This window comes from Mastomys coucha, unplaced genomic scaffold (assembly GCF_008632895.1).
Source record: "Mastomys coucha isolate ucsf_1 unplaced genomic scaffold, UCSF_Mcou_1 pScaffold23, whole genome shotgun sequence".
In the NCBI taxonomy this organism is placed as follows: Eukaryota; Metazoa; Chordata; class Mammalia; order Rodentia; family Muridae; genus Mastomys; species Mastomys coucha.
In genome coordinates, this window is record NW_022196906.1 from 54,745,523 (window position 1) to 54,758,022 (window position 12,500).

At 43.8% G+C, this 12,500-nt stretch overlaps 1 protein-coding gene across 2 annotated transcripts in view; it reads right to left on the reverse strand.

Annotated features, from left to right (window-relative positions):
* Window positions 1-12,500, reverse strand: part of Thsd4 (thrombospondin type 1 domain containing 4) — a 585,726-nt gene that overhangs the window by 426,518 nt on the left and 146,708 nt on the right. For both annotated transcript variants that reach the window (XM_031346065.1, XM_031346067.1), the window contains exon 6: window positions 7,878-7,980. In XM_031346065.1, the coding sequence (XP_031201925.1) occupies window positions 7,878-7,980 (103 nt within the window). The remainder of the gene's footprint in view (window positions 1-7,877; window positions 7,981-12,500) is intronic.

The window sequence follows — 12,500 nt, forward strand, 5'->3', positions numbered from 1 at the left end:
TCTGTACCCCATTTTTAATAGGGTTATTTGGTTCTCTGGAGTCTAACTTCTTGAGTTCTTTATATACACTGGATATTAGCCCTCTATCAGATATGGGATTGGTAAAGATCTTTTCCCAATTTGTTGGTTGCCGTTTTGTCCTATTGACAAGTGTCTTTTGCCTTACAGAAGCTCTGCAACTTTATGAGGTCCCATTTGTCAATTCTTGATCTTAGCATAAGCTATTGGCGTTCTGTTCAGGAAATTTTCCCCTGTGCCTATGTGCTCGAGGCTCTTCTCCACTTTCTTTTCTATTAGTTTCAATGTATCTGGTTTGATGTGGAGGTCCCTGACCCACTTGGACTTGAGCTTTGTACAAGGAGATAGGAATGGATCGATTTGCATTTTTCTACATGCTAACCATTTGTTGAAAATGCTGTCTTTTTTCCACTGCATGGTTTTAGCTCCTTTGTCAAAGATCAAGTGACCATAGGTGTGTGGATTCGTTTCTGAGTCTTCAATTCTGTTCCATTTCTCTTCCTGCCTGTCACTGTACCAATACCATGCAGTTTTTATCACAATTGCTCTGTAGTACAGCTTAAGGTCCGGGATGGTGATTCCACCAGAGGTTCCTTTATTGTTGAGAATAGTTTTGGCTATCCTGGGTCTTTTGTTTTTCCAGATGAATTTTCAAATTGCTCTTTCTAAGTCTGTGAAGAAGTGAGTTGGAATTTTGATGGGGATTGCATTGAATCTGTCGATTGCCTTCGGTAAGTAGAACATTCTTGAAAAGGCAACAGGGCCATTCCACTTTTGTTTTTGGAGTTTTCATCCCCCCCCCAATATCTTGCAGCATCCAGCAGCACTGTGTGAGGCTTTCAAACACTTCTCCTGACCCATCCTCCAGTCAAGATCCACATCATAGTCAAGATTCACAGGCAGGCTTTTGAGTTTGGGGTGGGGGCACTGTACTATTTGCTAGCTGTCTGGTCAGGGGCCAACCTTTGCCTATTCTATACCTCCTTTTCCTGTAGAAAATGAGGATTCTAGCACTCTCTAGATGCTTAGTATGAGGGAGCCTTAGCACTCAGAACTGCGCCAAGTACATAGCATCCGTTCAAAATATATGCAGACTTCTAAGAAAGCACTTTACGTGATCCTCATTGTCTAAGTCAATGGGAGCTGCTGAATAAAATATCAGACTGGGTAGCTTAAATGACAGGAACTTACTTCTCATAGTTTGGGAGGCCAGAAACCTAGCATCAAAATACCAGCATGGGTTTTGTTTCCCTGGGCCTGCCTCTTCTTGTGCCTTATAGGTGCCCACGAACGTGTTGTATGCTCGCATCTCTTCAGAGAGAAAATGCTAGTGTATATTCCTCTTCTCATGGAGACACTAATCCTATTTGCTCCCTGACCCAATGGACCTCATTTAATTTCAATTATTTCCTTAGCGGTTCCATTGTCAAATACAGCCACAATAAGGATTAGGACTTCAATAAATGAATTTTTGAGGGGCCAAGACACCCAATCCATAACTTTCACTGTAATAAATAAATGAAAACATTATAAATCATAAGCTTCATTAGCATATTAAATTACATATTTCTCCTGTTAATACCCTGGCGCTATTATGTCCTGGTTCACTTACTGAACCACCTTTCTGGTCTTCTTTAAGCCTCTTAGAGTTAGTTCAGTCTCTCATTTTATTTTATTATTACTTGTTTTTGAGATAGCCAAGGCTGACCCAAAATTTCTGTTCCTTTCACCTCTTCCTCCCACATGCTATGATTAGAGGCACGCACTACCGTGCCCAGTTTATGAGATGCAGAGAACCAGACCCAGGGTATCACATGTGCTAGACAAACCCTCTACCAAGCTACATCCCAGCCCCAGTGTGTTATCTCTGCTCCCCTGCTTTGATACAAAGCTTAGACTTTTTTGGTCCATATATAATCCAACTTATGATTCTACATTCTCTGGAAATCGTATCTTTGGAGGTCAATGACTCACAATAGGAATCCTCAGGCCTAAGTGATCTCTTTAAGTCAAAGTCCTGTGTCTTCAGCTAACTTCTGAACGTCTTACTAGCCAGGTGTCAGCCCTAATTCTAAACGAACATGTAAGAAACTCAAATCATCCTTTTGGTTGCTCCCTGAGCTTTGCTTTGTCCTTGATGATCTCTACAGCAGGCTTGTGCTTCAGTCTTGCTAGGTATTCTTCTGAGCACGCATGAGAGAGCTCTGAGACCAGATCTAAGGACATTCTAACATTCCTCACTGGGTAGAGGGACTGCCTTCTGTTTCCCTAAGTGCTCCCTGTCATCTCCAAAGGTTCATAAATCCTAAGGATTATGGACCAAGGGAAGCCTTAATGCCAACCCACTACACTTAGCCTATGCCTCCCTCCATCATGGCCCATGCTTTGATAGCACTGCATGTGTTTTCGTGAGCAGCATGGCTTGAGAGAGAATCACCACTCCTAGGTACCTGGTACCTACATTCTGATACCAGATACCATAAATATCTGCTGCCATAGAGACAATAGGAAGAACTTGATGGGACCCCCTCAGAACCCTACACACATTACAGATGTGAGTTGCTAGTAACACTCCCCAGGACGAAACCTTCCATTCTTGCAAGTGGCCTGATAAGAGTCATTGGGACTTAAGAGAAAGGATTTCAGTGGAGTTTTGTGCTTGTCCTGGCCCTCAGGGCTAGTTACTAAGAGTCTATTTCCCCTCAACATACACAGCAGGAAACTGTCAACCTAATCCTTTAGAAGTGAAGACGGGCTTATGACAGCTTAGCTAGTGTGGTATGAGCACAAACAGTGGGGACCACTGACAGAAGCTTTAAAAATCTATGCACAAATCATGTGTCCCCTTGCCCTGCCTGTCTCAGCAGAAGCCTGAACTGAGATTTTACCAGCGGGGGACTCCAAAATGAGTAGGACGCATACTTCACTACCATGTAGTCTGGGCAAGAGAAACTTTAAGGTGAAGTCATTAGGACTGGGGATGTTACCACAGCATGCATCAGCCACTCCTGACCAAATATAATTGACATGCTCATGTTCCCAGCGGACAAGCTCCCCTTCCTGGCTCAGCTTCCTTCCTCTGCCTTTCAGAATTCCACTTTCTTCAGCTCAGCTGTCAGGGACACAGATCCCTTAAGACACCCGAACACAAATCCACTGCCATGGCTGTGACTTAACCCTGCTCTCTGGGCTGGGTGCATAAATCAGTGTGGTAGAGTGCTTAGCACGCATGAGGCCTCTAGCTCATGCCCAATGCCATGGAATGAATAAGTAAATCGTAAGTGCAGGTATCTGCCATCTCTACTACAATAACCTAACAAAACTCGACACTTGAGTGTTAGCTGCCCCCGGGTCCTCGCAGGAAAACAGGTACAGTGGTGTCGCCTTATGCATGGTTTCCCTTTCCAGTTTCACTTTCTAGGACCGGTACTAACTGAAAGATTACTGAATTCTAAAATTCTAAAAGTGAACAATTCTTGAATTGTAACCTGCACACCATTCTGAGTAGCGTGATAAAAATCTTCTGCCATCCCTCTCCATCCCTCTTGGGACATGACTCATCTCTTTGCCAAGCAGATCCATGAAATCTATACCGTGCACCTGTTGCTCACTTCGTAGCTGTCTTGGTCATCATTTCAGATGCCATATGGTATCATAATGTTGTGTCCAACCTGACTCCACTTAATAATGGCCGACCAGCACAAGACTATGGAGGCTGACAAATGAGATGAGCCAAAGAGAATCAGGATATTACTTCTCAAAACTCAAAGAAACAGAGACCTGGGACCAGGGAGACAACACAGCAGGTAATATTACCTGCAGAGCAAGCATAAGGATCTGAGTTCAAATCCCTAATATCCATATAAAAAGCCAGGAATGGCTGCATATGCCTATACCTCCAGAGCTACAGGGTAGAGATGGGAAGATTCTGAGTGCTTGCTGGAGATCTTCCAGTTTAATGTGAGGCTCTGTTTCATGAGATGAAGGCAGAGCAGCTGAGATAAGACCTGCTGTCCTTTCCTCTGGCTTCTGTATACATGTGCATGGGCGTATGTGTCTATCCCCTGCATTCTTACACACATGCATACACACACACACACACACACACACACACACACACACACACACACACACACACACAAAGAGAGAGAGGCGGGGGAGAGAGAGAGAGAGAGTGAGACTCTGACTCATGTCATGGTTACTAAGATTGACAGGACCAATAAGGTGTCTTGACAGAGTAGTCACATTCACACAACTTTCACTAGAGTGTGTATAACTGTTTACCACAGGTATATACAAACAGAAAAAAATACTTGTGATTCGAAATTGAAATGTACCACCATGGGCTCACCTGTTTGAACACTTGGTCTCTAGTAGGTGGCACTGTTTTGGAAGGGTGTGAAACGTTTAGGAGGTTGAGCCTTGCTGGAGGAAGTGGGTCATGGAGTGGGGGATGGGAGGTAGACAGCAACATTTTATAGTCCAGTACCACTTTCTGTTCACTCTGCTTTCTGCATCCAAATGCAATGTGACCAGCCAACTTTCTGCGTCTGCTGCTGTGCTTTCCCTGTCTGCTTCTAAGTCTTCTTCACCATGATGGATTGTAATTCCCGGAAACCATAAGCCAGAATAAACCCTTTCTCCATGAGGATGCTTTTATATGGGCATTTTTCCACAGCAATGGGGAAGTAACTAAGATCACAAGGTGTACAGGACGTGGTACTATTCAAGGTTTCAGCACCTATAGGGGAGCTGGGGTGTATCTCTCATACCTAACACTAGATGGAGTACTATATAATTTGCCCCAGTGTCCAGGTCTTCATATTAAACTGTTCCATTCTGGGTATGGTGACCACATAATATATTATCCAAACCAAATATGAGCAAGAAGGAGAGCTGAGATGACAGCCCCAAACAAGACCCAGGGCACCCCAATTCCCCCTCTACCCTGTTACATGCTTAAGGTCTAGGACTGTGAGAAAAATTCCTAGAGGCATGATGCGAGGCGAGGCCATCATGTGGTTAAAGGAAATGTGGTTAAAGGCCCTGGAAGAACCATTGATGTGTTTATCAGAGCCTGCGCTCTGCTTTTACTATTCTATGTAGCATTGGGCTGAATGAGTGCAGCTGTTTCCCTAAGTAGGCACAAGCGAATAGCAGAAGACATAACGAACACAGCCCAGAGCCCAATGCGAAATCCAGCCGTCAGGTCTGCACACCACACAGAGACGCCAGCAGCCTCTCCCTCCCACTGCTCAGCCTGGGAGTCATTTGAAAGGAAGAAGAATAACATCAAGAAAAGAATGTTAGTGGGGGGGGAAGAAGAAAAATTATTTAGACAAAGCCAAAATAAATGCCACTCCCATAACCATTTGTCTCCTTGCAGCTATGTGAGAAACACCATTGTCAGTAAATATTAGAAAAGACAGCTGGATTTTTTTAGTAACACACTGTAAGATATAGTTGGTAAATCCTAGATTATTTTGGATGTGGCTTGTAGTGAAGACAAACATACTATTCTCTCTAATCTCTCTCTCTGTCTCTCTCTTTCTCTCTCCCCACCCTGTATGTGTGTGTATATGTGTATGCATGAATACCAGAATCAACCTCAGGGACCACCCACCCACCTTATTCTTTGAGACAGGATCTCTTACTAGGCTGGCTGGCCAGTGAGCCCTAGAGTCTGTCTTCATCTCCCAACACTGGAATTTTAAGTATGCACCATACCTGGATTTTTACATGGGTACTGAGAATTGAACTAAGGTCCCTTTGCTTGCATAGTAAGCACTTTAATGGCTACGCAATCTCCCCAAACCTCATATTGATTTGTGTGGAAGAATGTTTGAATGTCAGGCTGACTCCACACCTGGCTTCCTCTGTTTCGTGGGATATGGGTCCCTGACAACAGGTCAGACATGTGGCCTGAATTAGCTCAGGGAATCCATGTCTTAGAACAGAGTTCAGGGATGGAAATATGATCAGAAAAGATCACTATGCAGTTTTCCTGACATTGAAAATGATCAAGAAACCAAATTTCCTAATACTGATGTAACACACCACATAAACTACTGGCAACAGCATTGACTCACAGATCTAGTGGCCAGAAATCACAGTCAAGGTGTGAGCAAGATCATGCTCTCTCAAAAGTGTCAGGGAGGGGGGTGGTGGTATAAGAATCTTCCCATGTTTCTTCCAAGTTCCTAGCAGTTCCTGGTAACCTTTGGTATTCCTGGCTTACAGTCACACTACTTTACTTCCTGTCTGCCTCTGTCATGGCTGTTTTTGACTTTGTACTGGTTTCTCGGTGTCTGTACGTGGCTATACCCTTTCTGAGGAGGGTAGGCACAGCACACAAGGGTCTACCCCACCCTCCACCTACCACATACTCTTTAGTCTGAGCTCACCTTAACTAACATGCTGGTTACAACTAGAAAGATTCGTGAGAAGGTCACTATCTTATTTGAGGTTCCTATTGCTGTGGAAATATACCATGACTCAGCTGGGTATGGTGGTGATATACATCTTTCATACCAGCACTCAGGAGGCAGAGGCAGGTGAATCTTGGAGGTTAGGGCTAGTCTGGTCTACCACATGAATTCCAGGACACCCAAAGCTACACAGAGAAATCCTTTCTTAAAAGAACCATAAGCAAACAAAAAACAAATTAAAAAAAAAATCCACTATGACCAAAAGCAAGTAGGGTAAAAAGGACATCTTTTCATAAGGTCCATTGTCTGTTAAAGTTAGGACAGGAACTCAAACAGGACAGGAACCTGGAGGCAGACACTGGTGCAGAGGCCATGGGAACTGCTACTCACTGGCTTGCTCAGCCTGCTCTCACACATACACCAAGACCACCTGCCCAGAGGCGATACTCTCCACAGTGGGCTGGGTCCTCCCACATCAATCATCAATCAAGAAGATGCACTACAAGCTTGTCCACAGGCCAGTCTGGTGGGGGCATATTTCTCAATTGAGGTTCTCTCACTTAAAATAACTGTAGCTTGTGAGAAGTCAACATAAAACTAGATAACACAGTCATATCTACTGGTATTAGAAACGAGAGCATCTGTTCTCAGCCCATGGGTTACAAATCTCTATCTCCCAAAGTGTTTTTTGGTAAACCTCTACTCCCCAAATATTTACATTATGATTCATAGCAATAGCAAAATTACAGTTATGAAGTAGCAACAAAAAAATAATTTTATGGTTGGGGGGGTCACCACAACATGAGGGGCTATATTAAAGGATTACAGCACTAGGAAGGTTGAGAACCTCTGAACTAGAGTTTTAGCATGTCTTTTCAGGAGTCAGGGTGGGAGGCACATACATGTTGACCCAAAGCTCCAGGTGAGAAATGCTGAGCTCTGAGTGCAATGTCGTGGACGTCTGTTCCCCTGCCTGGGAAAGAGGTAAGCAGAGGCAAGGGTTGAAGAGAGACTGAAAAGGGCAAGGACCTGGGTTTTCAGGAGTGCAGCCAGTCTGAACCCAGCCCAACATTTTAATTTCTCAGCGACATGATCAATAGAACGTCTTTTTTTTTTTTGATGAAATACATTTAGTTTGAGTTTCTCCCACAATGATGAAATAACTGGTGTATTCAGCCATGAGCAGTACTCTGTAATACAAATCTAAGAAGTTCCCCAGGATCTATGTGGGCTACTTATAAAAATGGATCAGTCATTAAATCAGGCATTGGGGCCCATGCCTATAATCCTAGTACTTGGGAGGCATCTACAGGAGAATCACAATAATAATAATAATAATAATAATAATAATAATAATAATAATAATAATAAAAATAAAAATATAACAATTCCTACTGACACAGCTGAGTCAGGGGGACCCAGCTGCCTTACCTTCTGCAAACGGTTCCCATTCATAAAACCGGCCCATGAATGGCTTGTTGTTGTAAGATGCACACTGTACCTCCCGGATACTTCTACCACTTTCTGGACACGCCTATGAAAGCAGATATGAAATATACAGTTAGTGTTCATGCTTTTGTAATCCTAGGATACCTTTCCATCTGAATACTAGACTTCCTCCAATGAAACCAGGGTTTCTGAAAATTTTCTGGTCATCTTTATTAAAATGTTTAGTGCTGGGCTGTAGCTCGGTGGGACGGTTGCTAGTTTAGTGTGTAGGAGGTCCCAGGTACCCTAGTACTGCATAAATAAACACTAAAGCAAATAAAAATGCTAAATAAGTCTAATGGCAGGGGAGATGGCTCAGTGGTGAAGCATGAGGATCTAAATTTGGATTCCTTGGAATCTCTGTTTAAGAAGAAGAAACCAGGTACAGGGACATATACTCATAACCACAACATTGAAGAGGAAGACAATGGAGGTTCCTGGCATTCATAGATCGGTTAGGCCAGCCCAAATGTCAAGGTCCAGGCTCAGTGCAAGGCTGTGTGTCTAAAGTGCTGAGATGAATAAGGCTCAGAGAATGCTGGGGAAGAGGGGTCAGGGAAACTGGAAGAGGGTTGGGGACTTCTGTGAGATTGTGTTCTCTAGCAATATCAGAAGCTACAACGTCTCACCAACATAGCCACCCAACTGTGAGCTGAGCCATGATGACTCCAAAGAACACGCTGACCTGGACAGGGAAAAGCTTCTGAGGTCTTAACCCTGCACAAAGGACTACAGGCAACTAAGGAGCCAGGCATGGGAGAGGTGGTTGTCCCATGGGAGAGCACACCAATTGGTTAGCTAATGCCATCTACACTGAAACCATACACACTGGTAACATTTCACGGGCTTTATGGGTTACATTTAGTAATGTGTATAAATATATATATTTATATACATACATATATATAATATATATAAATAATATATGTGTTATATATATATCAAATGCATATATATATAACATATATGCATGCATATGTGCATATAACAATGAAGAAAGAGGCCATCAATTTGAGGAGAGTGAGGAGAGGTCTAGAGGGAGAAAAGGGAAAGAAGAGATGTTGCAATTAAATTATAATCTCAAAAATTAAAAAGATAAGGATGGAGGACAACATCAGAGATTGAACTCTGGCTCTGGTCACACATACCTACACACACACCTGCCCATGTGTACATGTGTGAGAAAAAGTTAAGAATGCAGATCTCCAGGCGTCACTACAGCTTCGAACCATTGTTGGAATGCTTATGTTTCTTTTCTTAAAACAAAAACAAAAACAAAAAACCTCCCAGGTTAATTTACTGGGACTGTTTGCCAAGCCTTCAGCTTCAGGCCGCTAAGTGGCTAAGCGTGCTTCCCTCCCTCCTAAAGTCACTCCTTGAGCATGTGCTTCACTTGACACGGAACAATGCCCACAGCCAACATATCCAGCACCCTTGGCATGGGTCAGGTGCTCTTCAAATGTATTCTACATGCCATTCCTCACAGCCACCAGCAGGGCAAATATCACAGTTCCATAAATATTTTTTCACAGACAGGACAACTGAGACACAGAGCGGGCATGGAGTGTGGGGGACCTAGATTTCAATCCATGCAGGGTGGTACCCATCAAATGCTCTGCTCTCCTTTGTTCTCCCAGTCTTTCCTTGTCTGAATTCTATCTTCCCTCCAAAGCAGGAGCTCCTAACCTCCACCATGCAGGAAAACCACCCAGAGATCTTGTTCCCTGGAGCCCTCCGCAAAGTGATTCCTGTCCCTTAAGTCTAGGATGAGATCTATGAATCTGTATCTTTTCAAATGTATCCAGGAGGGTCTGGTACCCAATGAAAATGGGCACTTCCATGTGGCTTATTTCTGTCTAGTTTGTAAGTGGCAAACACAGCAGTGTTTGATGTAAAATAAATATAAAAGATCAGAACCATTAGATTATATTGTTGCTAAAGTATGATCTGACATTTCAAAACCCAGCTATACCATGTTTAAAGGGTGTGTGTACATGTGTGTATGTCTGTGAATGTGTATATGTTTGTATGTATATATGTTTGTGCACGTGTGCACATGTGTATATATGTGTGTTGTGTGCATATGTTGCTGTGTATATACATGTGTTTTTATGTGTGTATATGTACTTATGTGTATATACATGTATCTCTCTCTCCCTCTGTCTCTGTGTGTGTCTGTCTGTCTGCCTGTCTATCAATGTTAACAGAAGAGAAGGGAAAGGAACCCCCTGGCCTCTTGAATATTACAAAGCACCGTGCATAGAAGTTTCTGGAATAATCTGCTAATAGTCCAAAACCCTCAAGGGTTTATAAAGAATTCTGCTGCATGTCATCAGAAGCACTAGATCTTCTGGAAGATGAAAGAAGAAAGGAAGGAATGAGGCTCAGCAGGAGGAAGCCATCCCCTGCTTGGGAGGGGAGAAGGGAAGGAGGCTGCTGGTCCCCACCTCAGGGTGGCCAGAGCCGGCTTGGCCTGATGCAAACCATATGGAACAAGATTCCATTTGAAGCAGAATGTGAAAGAATTGGCGAGGAGAGGGATTGGATGGACAGGAAGGCTGGGCTGAACTCTGGCAATCCATGAGGAACTGATTGACTGGGTCAGCCCATCTCCCGGGGCTCTGGGAGCCTACCTGCTGGCCACCCTTACTACTGACATGCATCTGGAAGCCTACCTGCTGGCCACCATGACTACTGACATGCACGGACTCCCAACAATAGCAGCTGCAAAAGGGGATTTGGTTCACTTTGAGACAAAGTCTCACATAGCCCCAGTTAGCTTCAAACCACGTAGACAAGGATGTCCATGAACTCCTAATCCTCCTGCCTTCGCCTCCCAAGGGCAGGAATCATAGGCCTGGGCTACCCCACTCAGGTGAAATTTAGGACAAGATGCTTTTTATGCCCCCTTTCTAGAGTCAGGTACAGTTAGCATGTGATCAATTAGGTGACTTGGAGAAGTTGACATCCCTGCATAAGTCCCCAAAGTTATCTGGGAAAAAAAAACCAACCTACTAGGACTTGTTAAGGAACAAGCTTCTTGGGCTACTGAGATGGCTCAGTGGGCAGAGGTATGTGCCAGCAAGCCCAACAGCATAGGCTCAATCCCTGCAACCCACATGTGGAAAGAGAAAACCAACTCCTCGAAGCTATCTTCTTCATACACACACACACTCGGATCCTGCCCAGATGGCAGGTGGGAAGAGATTCAGTAATAAAAGACACAGTGTCTCTCTGGTGATGCTGGCACACCAGTCCCAGACCCACACTCTATTGCAGCAATCAAGATCCACCCCCTCATCCCTCATATCTCTCTCTCTCTCTCTCTCTCTCTCTCTCTCTCTCTCTCTCTCTCCAGATCAATTAACCCAGAAGTCCAGAGCCACAACCCTTTGATCTACATTGCTGTCCTGCATGAAACATACGATAGGGCAATGGTAGCACATAGTTGGTGGGAGCAACCAACCACTGACTCAGGGCCCATACTGACATAGAACCCATACCTGACACTACTTGGATGACCAAGAACCTGAGACTAGTTAGCTGAGGGATCTAGGGTGAAGCCAAATATTACAGTTCTAAAACACACACACACACACACACACACACACACACACACATACTCATTCTGCTATACTGCCTTGTTCAGCCATCACCACAGAAGCTTTCTCCTGAAGCAGAAGAGAGCAAATATAGATAGCCACAGCCAGACATTAGGCAGAGAGACCTTGGGACACTCAGCCATAAATGTATGTCTTCCTCAAATCTCTCCCTTCAGAGCTCAGGGCACCCTGCAGAAGAGAAGGCAGAAAGAGTGTAAGCGCCAGAGAGACTGAACCAAACAAAACCCTCTAAATCAGCATAGACAAAGCTCATATGAACTCACAGGAGCTGAAGCACGATGCATGGGGCCCGCATGTGCCTACACTGGTCCTCTGTGGATATATTATGGCTTCTAGTTTAGTGACTTTATGGGATTCTTTAGAGTGTAAATGGGTTTCTGGTTCTTGCGCCTTCTCTTGGGTTCTTTTCCTCTGTTGGTTTGTTTATCCAATTTGGATGTATTAGTTTGGGTTTTATCTTATTACATTATATTTTGCTGTATTGTAATTTATTATCACCCTTTAGAAGCCAATTGGATTTCTAGTGAGAGACAGAAACAGATTGGATCCAGATGAGAAGGGAGGTGGAGAGGAACTTGGAGGAGAAGAGGGGAGGGAACCCATAATTAGAATATATTATGTAAAATTATTTTCAATAAAAGGAAAAAGAAAGAAAGAAGAATTATCCCTGTAGTGGTTTTCAGCACTGCCTTGGAGAGGGAAGAGCTGCTAAAGATTTGTTAGAATACTGCTTCTTGGGGCGGGGGTGATAGCTCAGCTGATGATATGCTTGCTGTCTAAGCCTGAAGATGAAATTCGCAGCCCTGAGTAGGAAGTCTACATCACATTCCTCCCTTCAAGCCTTAGGGATCTGTGAAGAAGAGAGTGGAAGAGATTTTAAGAGCCAGAGACAGTGAATGACTTCAGGAAAAATAGTGTTTCCTAGACATAAAGGGCAGATCCC